Source organism: Anomalospiza imberbis, chromosome 10 (assembly GCF_031753505.1).
Source record: "Anomalospiza imberbis isolate Cuckoo-Finch-1a 21T00152 chromosome 10, ASM3175350v1, whole genome shotgun sequence".
Lineage (NCBI taxonomy): Eukaryota > Metazoa > Chordata > Aves > Passeriformes > Viduidae > Anomalospiza > Anomalospiza imberbis.
The window spans coordinates 8,729,172-8,751,185 of NC_089690.1; the positions used below are offsets into that span (position 1 = coordinate 8,729,172).

General features: G+C 58.0%; 1 protein-coding gene across 2 annotated transcripts in view; it reads left to right on the forward strand.

Moving 5' to 3' along the window:
* Positions 1–2,905: 2,905 nt before the first annotated feature.
* Positions 2,906–22,014, forward strand: part of EPHB3 (EPH receptor B3) — a 29,660-nt gene continuing 10,551 nt past the window's right edge. The window contains exons 1-3 of one of the 2 annotated variants that reach the window (XM_068200425.1): positions 2,906–3,109; positions 16,452–16,516; positions 16,914–17,586. In XM_068200425.1, the coding sequence (XP_068056526.1) occupies positions 3,013–3,109; positions 16,452–16,516; positions 16,914–17,586 (835 nt within the window). In that variant the 5' untranslated portion in view covers positions 2,906–3,012. The remainder of the gene's footprint in view (positions 3,110–16,451; positions 16,517–16,913; positions 17,587–22,014) is intronic. The other variant, XM_068200426.1, reaches the window with a different exon arrangement.

Sequence of the window (22,014 nt, forward strand, 5' to 3'; positions counted from 1 at the left end):
CCCACGTCTTGCCAACACAGTGTTCGTTGCAGCCCTATTCAGCTCCAGCCATCACCCCAAGGTGCCAGGGAGAGGATAAGGGCTGAGTGTGTGTGCGGGGACAATGTATGGCCGGGACCTGTCCGTGTTTACACAGAAATGCCTATCCCCCAGCCACGCCATCGCCCCGTCCCTCGGGGGCCACAGCAGCGCCATCCTCAGCACCGAGTCCGTGCCCAAGCAGGCGGGTTGGCACTAAACACCCAGCCCCTGCCAGCAAATACCACGCAGTTACCACAGTTATTTGGTATTGTGCAGGCGTCGGAGCCCTGCCAGCGCTGCTCCCCAGGCTGCCCACCAGCTGCAACACACAGGCAGCGACCGGGGCTCCCTGGCCAGCGAGCTGCCCTGAAATCCTCAGCCCCCCGGCCGGGACCGCAGCGCTGCAGCCGCCGGCACCAGGGAGCCTGAGGCCCCGGGGAGAGGCCGGCTGGCAGCGCCAGCCCAGTGGGAGCGAGCGGGGCTCATTAATTACAGCACGTGGGGAGAGACGCGATTGTGTGGAGCATCCTCCCCCAGCCCGTGCACCCCCGCTGCCTGCTCCAATTTCTCATCCTATTCTGAAATAAATTCCTTTCGGGCTGAAATTTGCCAGGCATGGCTTGGCTCCAAGGGGAATTCTTGGAGAAAGTTTAAGTAAAATTGGTTCAGCCATTTTTGAGTTATTCAAGTGTGAATAAGCAATTTCCCCATGTGCTCCGTTCAGAAATTTTGTGCTTGGGTAACTCAGACCTCTGGAATTGCAGAATAAAAGAGGTTTCTGCATCTCAGTAAGCCGGCAAGGAGGGGATTTCCCGAGAGTGACTTCACAGGGAGACAGCAAATCTTCCTACCCTGAGCCTGGCCTTTGGTTAAGATTCTCAGCATCTCCATCAGCCTCTAGCCCTCTCCTTCCCCACTGATGTTGCATTATACTCCCGTGCATGTGTTAATGATGCCAGCTTCATCACTCACCTCTCTGCTGCTTATCTCCTTGAGTGACAGCATGTCCAAACCAACAACTTCTGCATCTTTGCTCAAACGTCAGCATTTTCCATGAATGCAATCCCCTTACTGTGCTTTGCTCCCCAGCCATTTCCCTTTACCTGGAGAGCACAATGCCCCACTTGCTGCATCTCCTGTCCCTCACAGAGATTTATCACAGTCATATGTCCTGTCAAATCAGCACCCTGGCTCTCTTGGGCATGACTTTTCCTTCAGGAACCATGCCCGCTGGTGCTGGGGCACTGTGGCTGTCCTCAGGGCACAGCCTTCTGGCAAGACTCCCCACAGCTCCCAGAGGATGCCAGCATTCCTGCAGTAGGAGTCGGTCATCTCCACATTTTCAGCTGCCCAGGCAGAGCTCAGTTCTGTGCCAGGCTCTCTGGCCAGGACTTGGGAAGCAAAATCCTTCCAGGACGCGGAAGGAAAATGCCCATCCACAGCCCTGGTGGGAGTGTGCAGCAGAAGGCAGAGGGGATACGGATGTGCTCTGGGTCTGTCCTCACAGAGAGGAGGTCAACCATGGCCAGCCCTGATAACCTCCCAAATTCCTGCTCCTGCCAGCAGCCACGGGGAACATGGCCAGGAGTGTGGTCCTGCAGCCTCCCCACTGCGCCAGTGCGGGGCCAGGGCTGGGGCTGCACGGCAAGGGAGTTTCTGGGGCAGGTTTCTGGGGCAAGAGCACTGTGGGGAGGTGCCACTTGCAGATAGCAGGTGTCTGCAGGGAAGCCCAGATGGCTCTGCCAGGGGGATGAGGCTGCCCAAGGTGAAGCAACCAGCCATGCACCTCACTGCCCCTGGGGTTCCAGCCACTCCCAGGGACCAGGAGCATCAGCATTCCCCAACATCAGGGACTTGTGGGATTTTGCTAAGCCCAAGTGAAGCCTCCCCAGGTATCTGAGGGGCAGATGCAGCACAGAGGGCCAGGACAGGTGGCAGCCCACATCCCACACCCATCATGGCAGATATGTGTCTGTCCTGGAGGATGTGGAAATGCCAGGTCCAACCACGAGGACAGTGTGTGTGGATACACCATCCCGAGGGAGCAGAGTTTGTCCCAGACAGGGCCCCAAAACCTTCCCATAGCAAAGCCGGGACAGAGGGGAAAGAAGACTGGGGCACCCACAGGCTTGCAAGCTGTGGCTGCACGCACGGTAACCAGCACCTTCTCCCACCAGGAACGTGATGGGCAAGGCACCTTGTGGGTAGGAGTAGGGGTGCTGGGAGAGGTCACTTCAGGGTGCTCTCTGTATGGTTTCAGCTCAGCCAGGGTCACAGCATTCATCCCTGCCTGTGTGGTGGGAATCTTGGTATGGATGGGGTGGGGAGGCTTATGATACAATGAGATGGGATGAATGAAGTAGGATGGGATGTATGGGATGAGCTGGGGGAGAATGGGGTGAGATGGGTTGGCCAAGGGTGGGATGCATGAGAGATGGGATGGGACAGTGGAGAATGGGATGGCAATGGGTGGCACAGGTAAACCAGACTGCCAGTAGCGTGGCACAGAGGGGCCCACGGTCCCGTCATCACACACGCTACCAGGCTTACGCATTCACCCGCAGCCGGAGGAGCGGGGAACAGGGCAGCGCGGGCCGAGGGTCGGCGGGGCAGGCCGGGAGCGCGGCCCCTTTAAGAGCCCAGTTCCGCGGGCGGCCGCTGGGTGGGGCGCGCTCCCCGCCCTGCGCCTCCCGCGCCAGGGGGCGGGGCCACAGGGGGCGCGCCGGGCAGTGCCCGCCCCCTCCAATTCATCTTTCCGCGGAGGCTCCGCCCCCCTCCGCAGCGCGGCCCAATCGGCGCCGCGCTCGCCGTCGCCAGGGGCGCCGGGTTGCCAGGGGCGGGGTGATTGGCGGGCGGGCCCCGCCCCGCTCGGCTCAGCAGCGGCGGCGGCGGCGGCGGCGCCAGAGCGCGAGCGTGGCGCGGCGGCGAGAGGAGCCGCGCGTGGCGCCGAGCTCGGGACTGCCCGGCGGGGCCGCCCGCACCGCCCCCGCCATGGCCGCGGCCCGCCCGGGGGCCCCCCCGCCGCCGCCGCCGCTGCTCCCCCTTCTGTTGCTCCTGTTGCTCCCCGGTGGCCGCCGCGCTCTGGAGGGTGAGTACCGGGCGGGCGTGCCCGTCCGCTGCACCGGGGCCCGGGCGACCGCTCACGGGTGCACGCATTCTCCGGGATGTCCCAGGCCCGTCGTGGCTTAGTGCGACTCGTCGTCGCGCCGCGGATGCCCGGTTGTACCTGCAGAGAGCTCGCCGCCGCAGCCCCGCTCCCAGCGCTTAGCCGCCCTCAGTGGGTTTTAGAGTCAACGCCCCGTGGAACCGAGCCCGGCGCGGCAGAGCCGCGGCATCGGCGGCCGGCGGCTGCTGGCAGGGAGCTGCGCCTCTTTGGATACTCGGTTCACGTTTCGAGGCTTTTCGCCACGACCGAGAGGGCTGGAAAATTAATATTTCTTTCAGTGGAAGCTCGTGGCGTGCCAGAACTGGTGGGGCCGCGGAAGGAGTGTTCGTGTGCCGTGTCCGGCTCCATCGCTTCCCCGGCAGGGCTCGCCGCGCCCGCTGCCTTAACCCCCGAGGCTCCAGCGTGGGACCTTCGGGGCGAGTGGCCACGCGTGCCGCATCTATCCCCGACCGGGTCTGCGCTCCGCGGCTCGCCCACCCCCGAACTCCGATGGAGTTGGGAATAGAATGGGGAGTAATTCTCTCCCCTTTGGAGAGTGAACCCAGGTCCGCGGGGCAGCGCCGTTGCACCCGCAGCTTTGAGCGAGGAAAGAGGCATTTGGCCCCGCTGGGTACCGGGGGCTCCCGAGCGGGCAAGCCGGGTCGCACCGGAGAGAAGGAGGAGAAGAGGGCCCGGACGGGTTTTTGTCTCGGCACAAAGTGTGCGAGGCTCCAGCCGGAGTGCTGGGGCGGCGGCGTTCCGGTGTCCGGTAACCGAACCCGCTGCCGGAGCGGCGGGAGGGGGCTGGCGAGGGAGGGACGGAAGGGTATGGAGATTCCCCCGGTCGGAGCGGAGCTGTGGGTGCCCCCGCCCGGGCAGGGGGCGGCGAGGGCTGCTCGGAGGCGGTGTCGTGCTTCGGGCTCCCGCTGCCATCGCCCCGCGTTGCGAGGTTCGGGCTGCGGCGCCGGGGGTGGCCGTGGGCAGGAGCCCTCCCCCGCTGCGGTGGTTGGAGGACGTCTTTCCTCTAGCTTTTGCCTTTGTAGAAAGTTTGGGGGGTGCTTGTTGTCCGCGTTCTTTTTCATCCTTCCTCCGTGCGATTTTTTTTTTTTCTTTGGAAGGGAAAAATAAATTAAAATCCCTCGTCCTTTGTACGCTGTAGGAATCAGAGCTGTGGGCCTGCGGGGTCCGTGAGCTCCCGGCTAAGCGGGAACCCCGCGGCAGGAGGGGAAGGGAGAAGCCAGCGGCACTCAGCCCTCGCGGGATGGAGGCTCCCGAGCACCCGCCCGGGGATCCCTGCCTTCTGGCGAGGTGCCGGGGAATGAAGTTGTGGGCAGGGAGCCCGGCGGGGCCCCACGCTTGCGGGTAGCCCCCACGCTTGCAGGTAGCCTCTCGCAACCTGCTTCCCATCAGCGGTTTAGGAATTTGGGAAGGATAGCTGGCGTGGGCGCTGGCAGCACCCGTGTGTATCACCTGGGGACAGTCCCTCCAGCCCCCGGGGAGACAGGGAGCCCCAGCCTCTCCCGCACTGCCTCCGGGGATGGAGCAGTGCAAAGAGTCGGATGGAGAGAAAATAAACAGGCCCTGCTGAGGAGTCACTGGGTTTTTTCAGCTTCCCGAATATGTGGAGGGGTCAGGGGCTGAAGACACCGTCTGAGAGGTCAGGGCCCAGCTGGATGCCAGTCCAGTGGGACCACTTCGGGGCTGGCTGGCAGCTGCCCAGCAGTTTTCGCAGTTTTCGGGCTGGCCCAGATTCCTCGTGGGATTTTCTCTTTCTTTTTTTTTTCTTTTTTTTTTCTTTTTTTTTTTTTTTAGTTATTTTTTTCCCTTTGCTCTTGTTCGAGCTGGAGGGAAAGTTGCAGCTGGCCTGGAGAGGCTTCTGCCTCTGCAGCTTAGGGAAGCTGCTGCTCGCATCAGGGTCAGCGAGCTCCCACTCTTCTGCTACGTTTGGCATTTCTGTCCACGCTCACCGCTGCTTCCTGACAGGGATGGCGCGTTCCAGAGGTTACTGTAAATCTCGTGTGCACGTTTGTTTGGATATTTTAGTGCTGATCATAAATCTGGCGTGGCCATAAATCTGTACGCACGTCCTGCAGACAACAGCAGCGAGCAGTCCCCAGACCCGGCCACTTTACCGTCCCCTCCGAGGTGCAAAGGGCTGGGCTTGTGGCTGGTGCCGGGCTGGAAGGGCAGGGGGCTTTGGGGCTGGATGGCGCTCCCCAGTCCCGAGGGGATGGCGGGGAGTTGGGTTTCTTTACAAGGCCCCACGGGGGTGGAGGAGAAAAGCCACGCTCGGCAGCAGCTCAGTGAGGGCTTTGTGCTGCCGAGGAGAAAATGGTTTCTCTCCAGATCCTGTAAGTGCGCTGGGTCTGTTTGAAGTCACAATGTGTTTTTCTTCTCCGGTTCAGCAGTCCCCGGGCCGGCTGCAGAAGGAATGCTCTATCCAGGGGCAACAGCGGATCCTTTCTCCAGCACAGGGGTTTGAGCCGAGAAGTTTGTCCCAGCGGGGCTGTGGGAACAGAGGCCCTGTGGGGAGTGGACGTGGTGGAACAGCATGGGGAATGTGCTGTTTTCCAGGCCCTTGCCGACCATCCAGGGCTAAAATCCCAGGCTTCAAAACACCCTGGCCCAAGGGAGCATGGACAGCCACAGACTGGATCTGCCTGTCGCCCTGGGCGTGCGGGTAGACTGGGACAGGGACCTGCTTTCCCAAGGAGCCACTCTCCCAGGCTGTTCCTGTCCTGAGCAGCCTCTCTGGATTCAGGACTCCATTTAAACTTGGAGTTTCCCACGTGCTTCCCCATGAACTCCCATGCAGAAGCACTGTAGTTTGCTGCACGTAGTACTGAGCAGGCTTGGGCTCTAGTGAAATAGCCAAACCCCGCAACGCAGCAAGATATCTAGGGGGGATTTTCTTCATCGGCTCTGCCCAGTGACACCTCCCAGACCCCAGCTGGGTGTCACACAGATTGACCACGATCCTCTCTGCACCGGCAAACCCCTGTTTAATTGACCCCTTTGCTGGAATTGCCAGGTATTTTCTTGGCAAAGCGATTTGCTTTCTGTTTAATTACTTTACACAGAAATTGCATGTTTTTTGGTGGGGCAATGGGTGAAGTTGGCCCTTCTGTTTTATGGGTGCTTGGGGTAGGGCTGTGAGGGAAAGGGATCGTGGGTCTCTGCAACACTCGCTGGATTCATTAAATCTCCTGTTCCTCGGTAAAAGCTGCGCTCGAGGAGGCCTTCCCGTCCGTGCTCCCGAGGAGCGGAGGAGAAGGGCTTTCCTTTGTGTCAGGCGGAGCATGCGGAGAGCTGGGGAGAGGGAAAACTTGGAGCACCAGGGTCCGTTTACAGCCCCACATTTCTCCCTCAGTGTACAGCAAGGCTGTGGCTGCCAGGCCATTCCTGCCCAGCCCTTGCAATTGGGAATAGCGGCCTCTGGTTTTTAAGGAATGAACCGAAACTCCTTGTTTTGTTATGATGACTTACTGCAAGAGATATTTGGGGAAACCAGTTTGTTGCATTTTCTTTCCATGAGCCGTTTGCTGCTGCCACTGGAGCAGAGGAGCTTGGCGTTTAATTAAAACAGCCCCAGCAATCTGAATCACGGACTTGCATGTTTTTAAAATTGTAGCTGTTCCTGTTGTGCTGAGTCAAACTGGTTTGTCGGGATTAAGCGTCTCCGCCTGGGAGCTGCGCTGGGGGAAGGGTGCTGGGGTGGCCCTGGGGTCGGAATCCCCATTCCCAGCTGGCGCAGACCACAGGGTGGGTGTCAGCCTGCCCCAGAGGAGAGCCCTGGGAAAGGGGGACTCTACCCAAGGGCTGCGGTGGAGCTGGTGGTTGCCGTTGCCACAAGCTTCTCAGTGGTTGAAACCATAATGAGCTGCTGTTGTTTCTGGGTCCAGAATGTTCCCATGAAGCATTTAGGGGATGGTGGTGCCCCTCCATGGTCAGGAATCTCCTTGCAGAGCCCCATGCCCCAGGGGATGGGCTGCCATCTTGAAGGCCAGGCAGCCTGTTGCAGTGACACTCCCACCCAACTGGGACCGTCCCATTTGAAGTCATGTTTTGGTTTTTTTATTGCATTTTTGTTGTTGCTCCAAACCCAGCCCTGTGCTCTGGCTGGGCGGTGCTGGCAGTGGGGCATGGGCTGTTCCCTCGCAGAGCTGAGCCTCAAGTGGGAGCCATTTTGTAGGGAAAGCAGGTGGGCATCCTGCCTGTAAAGGGACAGGCTTGGCACTGTTGGTAAAGCCTCATCCTCCTGCGCTTGGGGACCCTTATCACCCACCCTCAGCATCGCCACAGAGGAGTCATGGAGCTGAGCTTGAGAGTGGGGCAACGTCCCCTTTCTGCAGGGCCATGTCTCTTTCCCACAGTGCCACCACTCCCAGAGGGGCCGCATCCCTGCCCTGGTGCCCACTTTTCCCTCAGCGCAGCTCAGCCCTCCAGCCTCTGCTGCCTGAGTTGGGAGGTAGTGAGCCCAGTGCCGTCTTCGCATGGCCGCCCCGCTGAAGAGGAACGGGAGCCATCTTGAGAAGAGGCTGGAGCACGGCAGGGCCGAGCACCGGCCCCATGGCCGCTCTCCATGCACGTGCCAGTGTGTGCTGGCTGAGGGTCCCAGGCTGGGACAGGGGGGAGGATTTTGCTGGGGGGGTTCTCTTTATTTTATTTTTGCCCATTGCTAAGCCCTGCTGCACTGCGGGGCCTGGCGTTTCTCATGCATGTGGCAGAAGCTGTTGACAAACACCTGTTTCTCAGCCCCCTCCCCAGGAATGCCCCGGGGGCCCCGCGGGGGCTGCAGTGCCGCAGGGGTGGGCAGCAGGGATGTCCCCTCCCAGGGGAGCCCTCCCCCAGGATTCTCCTGCCCAGCAGCAGCTGCGGGAGGATTTGAGCCTCCCTGTTCCTCTGTGAGGTGTGGCTGTTGCAGAGGGCTGCCAGAATCCATCCCTGTCCCAGGGAAGGGACACTGCTGTCCCCATGTCCCCTGCACCCAGTCCTGCATCTCTCGAGTGCTCGGTGCCTGCCCAGCAAGGGCTGGGGCGCAGGGGGACCCCGCAGGCACAGGGGGCACGCACACGCGGCGTGCTATCCAAGGCCTTTTTTTATTAATGAGAAAAATGTGCAGGGCTTGAACGATTGCCAGGAACAGATTTATTCTAGTTCCCCAGAAATTAAACCGAAATGAAGGAGAGAGTCAGCCCGGCCCGGCACCCCCTCCTGACTCTGTGCTTGTTTTAACTTTGGAAGAATCTGACTTTGGGGGTGGGGGAGGTGGAGGAGGGAGGGGGGGCAGTATTTGGGTTTAAGCAGTTCCAGATGGGCTTGGTGCTCTCCGAGAGCTGAGGAAGTGAGCAGAGAGCAGCGCAGAGATTTGGGTAACTGCCCCAGGCAGTAGAGAGGAGGGAGATCTTGGCAGAAACTCCCACTCTGCACTGCCGGGATGGGATGGAGCTTGGCAGCCAAGCTACCCGTCTGTGGGGCGAGCCTTTGGATGTGCACAGAGTAACCTTTTTTGGGGAAGGGGTGGTTGTTTTTTTTTTTCTTTTAAATATCATTACTCTTTCTCTGGGCATTTTCCAAAACTACAACCTGGAAAAAAATGGAGCTGGAGGGGGAGAGGGGCCTTTTGGATCTCAGCCTGATGCAAACAGTTGCCCTGCGGAGGCAGGTCTGCAGTACCGACTGCCTTTCCTTCCGTCCCCTGGGGACTTCGGGGCTCTTCATCCACCCGTACCAGCCCAGCTCAGCTTGGTGGCCCCGTGGGGACACCTGCCCCATGAAACCGTAGCCACAGGGCAGTGGGGTCACAGAGAGAGGTGGCAGGAGTGTCCCCATCATAACATGTCCTGGAAACAGGGGCAGCTTTGCAGGCTGATTTGCTGCCTATGTCCTAGTCAATGGCATTTGTGGCTCAAACAGGTCTGGTGTCTCCTGATCAGATGAGTTATTTCTGTGGCAGCAGAGGACGGCGGCATGGCCATTCATGCTGGGGATGGCAACCTATAAATCTGTCCTGCCTGCTGGCCCTAGAGCTCCTGCCTGCCTGGCACAGCTGGTCACATTGTCCGTATGGCAGAGAGCTGCAGCGGGCAGCCCCTTCCCCTGGGCCAGGCAGGGACATTCCTGTCCCAAGTGGGCAGTCTGGCAGCAGACAGGGATGAGAGACCGTCTGTGGGATCTGTCCATTCTCCTTTGTACACAGCCTGGTACAGCAAAGGCATCTTTTCCCCCTGGACAAGCTGAAGTAGCAAGTACCGGGGCACATCCACCACGTGGGCAGGGATGGCAGCTCTTCCTTGGCCAAGCTGACCCTGGCGTAGCACAATGGGCTCTGACATCCGAAATCCCTGTGGTATTAATAGAACAGTAATTGCAGTGCAGGGCTGGGCTCGGGCAGCTGGCTCCCTTCCTCTCCCAGTGTCGGTACGGCCTTTCTGCAGGACCGGGACCTGGCAGGCTTTGGGCAGAAGGCTGCACGTGTCCTTGGCGTGCAGCTGGAGGGCAGAAGCTGCTGTCCTGCAAAATTCCGAGGCTCCAAGAGCTGTGGTTTAGAAGGGGGTGCACACAGTGTGATGCTGGTGAGTGCTAGAGCCCAGCTTGGCATGGCTCTGCTCATAAAACGGCAGAAATCTGCCCTTCCCGCCTTCATCCAGTGCATGACCAGGCAGAAAGGAGCACCCATCCCTCCGTGCATCCCAGCGCTGCTACTTGATCTGCCTTTTGCAGAGCTGGCACCTGTCCTCTCTCACATGCTTCAGTCTGTCTTGCAGCCGTCAGGAAACAGCTCCTGGTGAGGAGCACGTGGCCGGAAAACCCTCTTCAGCCAGTTAGCGGATGGTGGGTTGGCAACAGGGCAGGGCTGGATGGAGGGAGCATTCCTGTCCCCCTCTGCCCAGGCAGCTCCCTGTCATCTGGGATCTGGATCTGGCCAATGCAGAAGGTACAGGACATTGGGATCAGATGGGGAGGACTGTGAGAGAGATGCAGTAGGCCAGTGGCTCAGAGCCGTGGGATCGTCTCCTGGCTTGAGGTTAATACCCCAGTGTAGGTGTGGGATTGGGAAATGAAGGATGCATCCTTGGAGCATCGTTGGAATTGGAGTTTTGGGCTCTGCTGTGAGCTTACCATGGTTCTGGCAGGGCTGGAACTGGCAGTGGTGAATGATGCCAGGACTGGCAGTGCTGCCCACACCTGGCTGGGCTCTCTGGGCAGGGACTGCCTGGCTTGGTGTGTGCATGTGCCCTGTGTGCACAGAGGGGCCTTAATCTCAGTTTGGGCCTCTGGGCCCTGCCATAATGCAGAAATAATGAGTCTATTATTAAGTGCCCACAGTACTTCTTCACTCCGGTGGCTCGCCTCCAGCAGCAGGCAGAACCTGCCCCGCTTGAAGTGGATGTGTCATCATTTGCCTCAGCAAATCCGATCCCCTTTGATGATGGGCCAAACGCCCTTGGCATGAAGGGCCACAGCTGTGATACAGGCCCCTTTTTTTCTTTCTTCCCCTCCTCTCTTCCCTTTGTTCCCACTTCATTGACAAGTCGCTGGCTTGCCTTGGACCTGGGGCAAGTGGACGTTGGTGGGCATGTGCGGTCAGAGCCCCTGTGCCCCCCTAGAGAGGGATGGGTTGGGGGGCCAGCTCCCATGGCAGCCTCGCGTCTTCCCCCTCGGCACTGGGGAGCAGCAGGCGCCCTGCTTGTCATAAGGACAGGTTCCCAGCGTGGGCGGTGATAGGGAGTGCTCCAGCCCTTCCCTTGGGCTGAACCGCACTGCCTGGCCTGCCCGGCCTGACAGTCAGGGAGGGCAAGGGTGGGACCAGCACAGCCCCCTGGCCCTGCGCTGGGCACTAGGGTAGACGGGTGTGCGGGGGGGTCCCTGGAAGAGATAGGATTCCTGAGGGAGGATGAGGCCATGTGAGTTGTACAGCATGCTGGCAGTGCTGCCAGCCCCATCCCTGCAGAGAGAACTAGCAAATAGTGCCTGCCAGAACCTTCTCCGGGCTCACAAACCCCATGCCTGGCGCCTCTACCATGGGTACCCCCCTGACCACCGAGAGTGCCTGCTGCTTCCCTGCCTGATGCCTCCCACGCTGGCTGCAGCCTTCCTCCCTGCTCTCCTGGCTCTTGACTGCATCAGCAAGAGCCTCTCCTCCCTGCAGTGCAGCTCCGGCACAAGGGGCTGCCAAGTGCCGAAACCTCCCAGCACGCCACCTCCTGTGCTCCAGAGCTGCTGTCTGTGGTGTGCTCCATCCCTGGAGCACGTGGGCTGAGCGGGACAGGAGAGCTTCCTAAATGCAGGCAGCGTGTGGAGTCCCCTAGCCTTGGAGCAGGGACATCCCCTGCCTCGGAGGTGGATGGCTACAGGGTTTCGCTGGGGTCAGAGGGGGAAGAAACCTCCTGGAGGAAGAGGGATCTGGGTGAGCCACATGCTTCAAGAAAACGTGTTGCGGGGTCTCCCAGACCTGACGCTCTCACAGGGCGCTCCTGTGGCTCAGCTTTTGTGTACAGAACGCTTGTCAGCGGGAAAAGTGCAACCTCAGGTTCTCTCCCACAGGCAGCTCTTTGTTCCCAGATAAAGGACCTTACACCAAAGGCCCTTTGTGCCGCTGCTCAGAACAGTGCTGGGATTAATTGTACTGATAGGTGCTTGAATGGGGAGCACACAAGGCCACTCACTCCTGGTGTAATTATCTTCAAAACTGAGGAAGAAATTAAAATATGCAGCGATGCCCCTTTTGGTGGCTTTTTGAATAGCAGGCAGTCTCCAAGATTAAAAGTGCATCTCTAAACAAGCTAGCTTTCCTTCCAGAGGAGAAAAGCATGGCAGTGAGGGTAAGAAGCACCTGGTGCCACCATTAGCAGCCACCATGGTGGAATCCAAGCCATGTCCTGGGGCAAATGGCCCAGCCATTGATAGTGTCTGCAGGAGCTCAGAGTGGGGCAAGTGGCCACATAAGGCTGGTCCGGGCCACTTGCCCTGTGCTGAGCTCCTGCAGACATGGTGCCATTGTGTGCATAGCTCACAGAGAGCATGGGCACGTTGCAGAACAGGTTCCTCTGTTTGTAGCGAGGCTGCGTGGGTGTCTTTACTAACTCTTCTCCCTTGCCTTCTTCCAGGATGCTCTGGACTTGCATGAGCTGCCTTCTCCTCATCTCCTCCTCTCCAAAGAGCTGGCATCCTTTATTGCCAGTGTATCCTGATAAAAGCCATCAGTCCACATATTCAAAGGGGAGAGTGTTCAAAGTGGAGCTTATTGGTGGAGACGACTGAGTCTTCCCCAGTGGCTTCATCTTGAAAGAATTTTGATATTTCCCCCCCTTTTCTGGCTCAGCCATCGCTGCCGCGCACGTCTGCCGCTCAACAGCGCGAGACGGGCTCTCTGGGCCTCTTAAGGGGGGAGTTCAAACGTTTTCACTGGCCTCAGACCATGCATGCAGCATTCCTGAGCCTCAGCACCGGGAGAAAGAGGTCCCCGGCTCCAGATGGGTCCTTGCCAGGGCTTCAAACACCTAGTGAACTGCTGGGACTCTGTGGAGGTGATGGGAGGCTGCTGGTAGGGGACCGCTCATCTTTGCAGCTCAGGGTGTGCTTGGGAGGAGACATGCAGGACAGGGAGGAGGCAGCCAGAATGATGCTCACAGCCCTGTCCAAGGAGTAAGAATCTTTCCCTGTTCTGGGATCCCACTCTGCCATGGAACTTCTGCTTCTATGTGGACTCCAGCCTGGCCAGCTGCACTTGCTGAGCATAGTGAGGCTCCTGCTCCATGCTTTGATTTTGCCCAGCTGAAGGTTAAGGAGAGGACAACTCCCAGCACTGCAGACAGTGATAAAGCAAGCCTTAGGGTGACTTCCCCAAGCTGGCAAAATTTGGAGCCAATTTCCCGTTGACTAATGGGACCAGGCTCTTGCTGTGGTGTGCGGGATTGAAGTGGCTTTGACTCACTGTTCAGCCAGCCCTGACGCCGTTCACGTCCCTCCGCAGCACCTGCAAACCTGAACCACGCCGGGAAATCACCAGTGACACCTCTCAACCCCCCTCTGGCTCCATGGGCCAGAGGACGAGAGCAGCTGCTTGATGCTGAACCACTGAAGCCCAATGCTTGGGCTCCCCAACCCTGGACACTCTCACATGCCCTTTCATGGGGGGCCAGTGCTTGGTGTGCCCCAGTGTTTTTGGGAGAGAACCAGGTTCAGGGCCAGGCCACGGCGAGAGCTCTGAGGCACCTTTAAAGGCTGAGCAGTTTCTGCAACTCAGCTCAGCATGTGCCACCAGCCCCTGGACCAGGCAGCACAGAAGCCCATAGGGCCTTCCACCTACAGCCTTCACAATGGCAGGCTGCAAGGGTCTGGGAGGCTCCACTGACCCCACCTGGGTCACTCCTATGGCTGCAGGAAACCCCCTCTGCCCTCTGTGCTCAGCCTGTTTCCTTTAGCTGAGTTGCTCAGTGAATTATTTTTTATTATTATTTCCCCTCCCCGCTCTCTCTGTGTGGTTCACGTAGCTCACACGCCAATAGCCGGCTTGGCTCTGTCAGTTTTTTGTCTCCTCTGCTGGTCAGATGGCAGATGCTGCCAAATTAGGATGCAGGCAGCGAGCCTCCTGTCCAAGCTGAGGTTCTGCCCACGGCTGACACTCAAGGGGAAGGATGCTGCCGGAGGGGACAACTGCCATGGCAAGGGCTTCCTAATGGGGCCTGCTGCTGTGCAGGAGAGTTCCCGCATACCCTGGACAGGTTTAGGAAGCAAACACCCACCATGGTCTGGTCAGTCCATGCTATGCTGTGGCTTGCCACAGCATCCTTGTGTCACTCCATTTGTGGGCACACCCTGCCACCCAGATCCCCATCTCCCCAGCCTGACTCACTGCCACAGCTGCTCATCCATCAGCGGCCCCAGCCCTGAGAGCGCAGGGCATCCCTTCCCTGCTCCTCCTGCAGAAACACCCCCCAGCTGGCCCTGCCAGCAGCAGGGCCCTGCACTGGCTGGACCCACAGAGCCTGTGCGCCGGGAGTTGGCAGCCCCGCACTGTGAGCACTGAGCACACGCTTGGCTCTGCTCACCGCCAGCACGGCGTGTCGGCACCCTCAGCACCACTGTTCCCTTATTAGGGCAGCCAGAGCCGGGCCTGTCCCTCGCAGAGGTGTGAGCAGCCCCCTTCTGGAACCTGCTCCCCCATCATCTGGCACTGCCCACCCACCCTGGCAGCCACCCTGTGCAGGGGTCTGGGAAGCGCAGCAGCGTCTCCAGTGGACTTGTGGCCATGCAGAGCCGCACTTGGGATCCTGCCAAGGTTCAGTAACTGATGGTGTGGGAAATGGGAAGGGAAAGAGATGGCAGCTTGTTGTGTCCTCTGGGCAGGTAGTGCCTTGGGACCGAGCAGATGCTGCCTTATGGGTGCACAGACCCATTCTGCCCATCCTGTGTCTTGCCCCTCCTGCATTACCTGCTTGACAGAAGGCTTCTTCCTTCTCTCCCTCTGTTTTTGCCAGATGCCTGTAGTTTGTGTTCTTGAGAAACAGCAAATAACCCCTGCCCAGTAACTGTCTCTGTGCTGGAGTCTGATGTAGATGCTGCCCTTCTGCACCTCTTACCAGTGGGGAGCTAGCATCACAAAAGGTTTTCTTCCCTCTGTCCTCAGTGCCATGCCCACTGCTAGTGCCACCAGGCCACAATGGAAGGTGTTTGTGTTTGCTCTGGGTGAACAGCCTGGGTGAGAAGCAAGCTCGCTGGCCCAGCTGGGAACCTGGCAAGCCACAAGGCAGGTCAGAGAGCCCATGTGTCCCCAGACGTGCTTGTTTATCTGTGCTGCGGTGGCACCCACAACCTGTGCTCCCAGCCTGCCTGTGGGTGCTGGCCTGGGAGCTGCTGGCGGGTCTCGCTGGGGTGGGACGCGGGAAGAAGGTGTTTACCTCCAGTTGGGCTTCATCCGAAACCCTGCGATGCATGAATGCTTCCTTCCTCCTCCACACTTCCTCCCTGCCTAGGTCAGCCTGGGGTTTTCCTGGGGTGGAAGGAAAGAAGCTGAAACTGCCTCTTGCTGTGGGGCTGAGCCGTGGTGCTGGCACAACTGAGTTGCCCTGGCACATCCTTGTGCCCCAGCCGGCAAGAATGAGCAGTTCCCAGCCTGCTGCTGGGCCTAGGAGAGCCATGGCTCCCTACCGTTAGTCTTGAGCGCGGGTGGGCTGAGAAGTGCATGGATGGATGGGCAGCTCTTGGGGAGCTGCACGAGGTTTTGGATGGGGCCATACTTTGGCTGGGGAGGGGGATGCCCTCATCACGCAGGTGTTTTGGCCCTGGTCCTGGGTCCTGCTTGGTGCAGGCAGCAGAGCCCCCCTGAGCACACCAGGGTCTCCAGGCATTTGCATCCCCTTTCCACCAAACCCCCCGTAGGCAAAAGGTCCAGAGGACCCCGGGGTGCTGGGGTGCCTGCTCCCCTCCAAACAGCCTAAGGGCCATCCCTGGAGGAGAGCTCGCAGGGCCAGCAGCTCACAGAGGGGCCATTGGCCCCTGAGCATGTCAGTGTGTCCTCATCTTTGTGTTTCACTCCTGGTTTTTGCGCATGGTGCTCGCGCGGAGCCACGCGGCTCTGCCTGGGATTAACGACAGCTGCCTGCAATTGCAGCTCTTCCCAGACAAGCGTCTCGCTCCCCCAAGGCTGGGGCTGGGGCTGTTTGGGGAATGCTGCCGGGGTGGTTTGTCTTGTAGTCTGCTCCAGGAATGTTGGCCAGACGGTCAAATTCTTCTCCCCTCTTGTAAAATGAGTGATGTGGGGCGTCTCTGGGAGAGCAGCCTGCCAGTCCCTCCTCCTCTGGATAAACCTGCCTGGCCCGCACCGCCCTGTCATGGGAACAGGCCCTTTCAACCCCAGCCACATTAAATACGCACCCTGCCAAAGCAGAGGGGGAGGGTGCGGACAGGGGCGCCCTGTCTTCCTCCTTTGGCACCCCTGCACTGCCTGGGGGACACGTTTGGCTGTGCTAGTGGCTGGGGATGGCAGCTTGTCCCCATCTCCCCCTTGCCACCTGGCCAGCTCCTCGTCCTGCTGCTTGCCTCCTCCAGCACAGCTCTCCAGGGACGCCTCGCTCTTCCTGTTCTCTTGACAAGAGAAGAGAAATCTGGAGTCTGTCTGCGCCGCTCCCCCCTCCTCCCACCACGTCTCACCCCCCAAGTTGCTGTTTTCCACAGAAATGTCAGGCTCAGCTCTCCTCTCCCCCACTCCTCCTGGTTTTTTTCCCCTCTAATCTTGGCCTTCATCTCCAATTAATTCTTTCTCTCCTTCTTTTCTCTCCAGAGACCCTGATGGACACAAAGTGGGTGACCTCTGAGTTGGCATGGACAACTCATCCGGAGACAGGGGTAAGTTTGGAGCCAGCCCTGGTCCTGACCTCCAAAGGGCAGAGCTGGCCTTGGCCCTGGCCCCATGAGAATCGAGGGCAGAGTATGGGAATCATGATTGATCACCAGTGCCTTTGTGAAGCTGGCTGCATCTTTCTCCTTTACTCCTGTGCATATCCTCGCCTTGTGAAACCATCTCCTCTTGACTCCGTGCCAGTGGAGGGGGAGTGTTGTGGTCCCTGGCCTGGGTTGCTCTTAATCAATTTGATGACCAGGAGGGTTGTGACAGGTGAAGGTGTAGCTGCTGCTCTTCCCTGTTGACTGTTGCCTGTTCCCCCCACACCCTGTGCCATTCACAATGTGTCTGTGGCACTGATGTCTCTGGCTGGGGATCTAACCCTTTTCCTCTCAATCACAGTGGGAAGAAGTCAGTGGTTATGACGAGGCCATGAACCCTATCCGCACGTACCAGGTGTGCAACGTACGGGAGGCCAACCAGAACAACTGGCTTCGTACCAAATTCATCCAGCGCCAGGATGTCCAGCGCGTCTATGTGGAGCTGAAGTTCACTGTGCGGGACTGCAACAGCATCCCCAACATCCCTGGCTCCTGCAAAGAGACCTTCAACCTCTTCTATTATGAGTCAGATACGGATTCTGCCTCTGCAAACAGCCCTTTCTGGATGGAGAACCCCTATATCAAAGTGGATACAATTGCCCCAGATGAGAGCTTCTCCAAGCTGGAGTCTGGCCGTGTGAACACCAAGGTGCGCAGCTTTGGCCCTCTCTCCAAGAATGGTTTTTACCTTGCCTTCCAAGACCTGGGAGCCTGCATGTCCCTCATCTCTGTCCGGGCTTTCTACAAGAAATGCTCCAACACCATTGCTGGCTTTGCTATCTTCCCGGAGACTTTAACAGGGGCCGAGCCCACTTCCCTGGTCATCGCACCGGGCACCTGCATCCCCAACGCAGTGGAGGTGTCTGTGCCCCTAAAGCTGTACTGCAACGGTGACGGCGAGTGGATGGTACCCGTGGGAGCTTGTACATGTGCTGCTGGATATGAGCCCACCATGAAGGATACCCAGTGCCAAGGTATGTGCATGGCAAAGTGATCATGGCTTTTGTCCCCGTGGGTGCGTTGATGTGAAGGAAGTGGTTTTGCGTTGAGTTCGGTCTGGTTTTGGAGGCTTTTCCCTGATGATTGAGCAGGGTGATATCTCAGAGGAGTGGTCTGCAGTTTGACTCCAAAGCCTTAAAACCTTTGTGGTCTGGACTCATGCAGTATCTGCTGGGACACACTGGTGAGCAAGCACCAGTGCTACCCTCTGTGCAACACATCTCCTTGCACGAAGCTGCAGCTCAAGGCATGGTCCTCAGCAGGGATCCAGCACATTTAAGCCCTTGAGCATTACCAGAATCTCTCTCTTATCGCTGCTGCCGTATCCAGCATCTTCTCTCTCTCTCTCTCCTGCAGTGCTCGTGGCTGGGGCAAGTGATTGTTCTTGGCAAGTGTGATTTCATGCTGCTTGTGCGGAGGCCTGTTCAGAAGCCCTGGTGGTGAGCAGGGCTCCCCTGTGGGAGAACCTATGCTGACGCATGCTCCCCCTGCCAGTGCTAAAAGCTTGCAGCAGGGATGGTAGGGACCAGCATGAAGGCAGGGGATCTGAAGCTCCTTGTTCTTGCTGGAAGGGAAGGAAACATATCCTGCACATGGAGATGTTGGTGATGGAGAGCCACCCTAGCAGCAGGATAGAGCAGGACTCTGTGTGCGTCCTGCATGCTTTCCCACGATAACTTTGGTGTTGCTGTTTAACCCCAGTTCAGATGTGTTGGGATGGAAAAATCTGTCTGGATGAATATTGCATTCCCTTGGGGTGATTTTTTTCTTGTGAGCTGTCTCTGGCAGGGAGGACCCTGCCCTGGGGTGGCTGGGGTTTGGGGCAGAAAGGTTGCCGTTCCCCTTAGCTGCTGGCATTGTACAGGGAGTGGGATGCTGGCGGGGCCCCCAGCACTGGATGCCTTGTGCTCGCTGATGACGGGATGCTTGGCACCGGCCCTTTGCTCTTGGCAGGAGCCGTGTGATTTGGGATGGCCCGTGACGTGGGGCTCAGGCCAGGCTGGCCTCCCCATTGGCTTTGGGAGCAGTGTAGCTGACAGCCATGCTGCTGTGGCTAGTTAGGGAGAGGTCAGTCTCCACAGGGCCGCAGCTCTGCCAGGGATCCAGAGCCTCCAGCACCATCAGTGCCAGCACAGCTCTGACTTCAGCGCCACAGCCCCCTGCATCAGTCTTGTGAGCAGCCAATCTGGCTCCTCCTGAGCAGCTGGACACCAGTGCCAGGCATCCATCCACACTTTAAACTGCACCGAGGTCCATGCTCCTGGGTAGCTGCTGTCCATCTTGCTTGGACTGGAGATCTTAGACCGCACACAGTGTTTGCTCTTTCCCAGCAGAGAGTGGGGTTTGGGCACAGGGTGATGGTTTCCAGCCAGTACTGGGGATGTGCTGAGGGGGGCATCCCAAGGTAGGACAGAGCTCCTCAGATTAGGCTCAGGAGCCTGGGGCAAGGTCTCATCTCCACATCCCCAAGCTGGAGAGATCCCCATGTGGCAGCTTTCCCAGCGCCTTTGATTTCCCACCAAGTCCCAGCTTCTGCTGCAGCAGGCAGGGAAGCCACGCTGGGCCATGGGCACGTCTCCATCCGGCAGCCTGCCTTCTCGCTGGGGCAGAAGCGGCGGTGTCCTCACGTTTCTCTGGGAAAGTTGCACTGCGCTTGTAGGATCAGATTTTCCGCCATATGATCGTGTGTTTTAAGTGGAAACAGCTGAAGAAGGGCTGGGAGAAGCCGGAGCTGCAGCTCCTTTTCTTCTCTTGGCTGGATGTTCCCTTACCCCATTTCCACAGTCCAGCACCGCCAGGAAGTCTCCGAGCTCGTGTCATGGGCAGCAGTGTGGATGCAGCCCTCCAAAGCTGGGGTTTCATCACTCCTGCCCCAGGGAGCTCACAGGGGCTTCACCGTGCAGGCGAGCAGTGCTCCAGTGTGCCAGATGGCATTTTAATAAATAACAATACCCAGTTACTGCTTAGATGGGATAAGCCCTGTTGTAAATCTCCCCCTTTTCCCAGACTTTCAGTGGCCTTTGAAGACCTCCTCCTCCTCCTCCTCCTCCTCTTTATCTCCATCCAAGCCAAGATTAGAGCTCACATTCAGACCTGTTACAATGCAGCTTGTATCCCAGTCCCTCGGGAGCAGAGGGCTCATCCTGCCCGACTGAAGACAGTTTCTTTGGCATGCTTTGTAAGGCGATACGCCAGGCTGGTACCTGGCTCTCTACTCCTGAGTTGCCACAGCATTGATTTGGCATCTCATTCGCAGCCTCATTATCTTTATTTAATTAGCGCACGGCCCTTCTGGGGGTTGTGCCGCTTCCCACACACTCCCTACCACGCAGAGCTGCAGAGGCAGCTCTTGGAGGACAAGGAGGAGCTGCTGGCCGGGGAGGGGAGCAAAGGCTCCTGCATGCCTCCATGGGCTGGGGTGCATTGCACTCATACCCCACGCCCTGCAGCCCCTGGGGTTTAGCTTTTCCCCCAGCCCCATCCCTTCTCCTTTTGGTTAGGCGGCACCCAAACACTTCAGGGGATTTGGTGTCAAGGGGCTCCCCAAAAATGCTTCTGGGCATGTGCTCCATGATGGATTTGTTGGGATTTGCACCCCTTGTGTTGCTGGCTTCACAGAAAGACAGAAAGGCTGCTGTGCCGGGGTGAGCCCTCCTTGCATGTCCCCTCTGCTTGGGAGGAGGACCACAGTGCCCCCAGAGCCTGCACCCCACTTGGGAGGGGAACTGAGTCTGTGTGGTGCAGTCCATGGATACCCAAACCGTAGGAGCACTGGAGGTGATAGTGTCCAGCATGACACTACACCTTCCTGAGACACATTTCTCAGTCTTCTTGATGTTTCTTTCTCATGGCATCAGGCACTGAACATTTGGGCACAATCAGTAGGTGAGTGCAGGTCAAGCTGGGGCCAAAATCAGAATTTTTTGTGCAAATAAATTTCCCTTGCAATCACTGACTAATGAAAACATCACCCTGAATTAAATAAAAAAAAAAAATTGCCAAGCAAGCATTGCACTTGCCAACTGTTTGCAGCTTTGCATTGCAACATGGGCTTGCTGCATGAAACCCAGGAAGTGAAACTGCCTGGGATTAATTGCCTGGGATTCCAGATCAAAGGCAGCAGCCGGGAAGGCAGGGAGAGCTGCCGGTTTGCAGCCAGGCAGCTCCACAATGGGTTACTTGTAACACAGTCGAGGAAATCTGCCCCTGCCGTCCTGCCTGTGACCCACTGTGACTCAAGAGGCAGCTTTGCTTATTGAATTTTTTTTTTTCATTTCTTAAAAAAAAAAAAAGAAAAAAATTGTTTTCCTGCCTGTTCCTTGGATGGCACTTCAAACCCCCAAAGGCTCTTTCCCTTCTCTCCCTTCAGATTTACTCTATTCACTTTTGGACTGCACTAGTGTGAAATATTTTCACCCAAAGGGTGATTATTTTACTTTTTTTTAAATAACTGCCTTTTAAGAGAGACTCAAAAACGGAGTTACCGCCTCGGCTGTAGCCAGGCTGTTGCTTCCACAGCTCTGCTCCATCTGTAGCCACTTACGACAGCGAGAAGGGAGCGAGCTGTGCAGGTTCATAAAGCACAGATCGTCCCGAACAAACCTGACTGCTGCCTCTAAAGAAATTACAGGGTTGATGGGCAAAGGGATATGATCAGTTTAATTTATCTAGGCTCAGGCGAGGCGTCCTGCTTCAGTCCTACAGGGAGAGAAATAGCTGGAAGGATGCTGGAATATTGTAGTGTGAATGGGAAGCAGTCAAAACATGAAACATGGTAGTTTGGGGCTGGTTTTTCCCAATGTGTCATGGCTATCCCTGCCTTCCCCAGGGGAGGGGACCCCAGAGTTTTGGAGATTCACGCATGGTTCATTGCTGCTTGCCTGCATCCCATGCAATAATGGAGGCTGCCTACGGGATGAGTCACTGCTCTCTGCTGCTGCCAGAAGAGTTTTATTTCAGTGTTTTTTTCAGCTCCCTTCCTTGAACCTTATTCACCACGGTGGGGATTGTATTTGGGAGTAGTACCCTCCTCTTCCCTCAGCTCTGTGCTGCAGCTTTTCGAGACAGGATCAGGCCCTGGAGGTGGGCGGCTGATGAAAATCCTGGAGGGGCTGCCAGAAGCAGCCGGACGGCCGCGTTTGCCATGGCGGGTGTGCGATGCCCCGTAGAGGGTGCAGGGGCAGCTTTACAGCAGGGCTCTGTTACTGTCCTGCTCCCTCCCACGCCCCACACAAATCCCCTCTGTGGCTGATCTCTGCTGTCAGGCCAGACTGCCTCTCCCTCCCATCAAACCAGCGGCTCCTCTTCAGACCAGGGAGCTCCGCTTCAGTTCCCTGACCTGTTATCCTGTGGCTGTCACTGACTGTCATGTTCTCCCCAGAAGTGACCGCAACACAGCACCA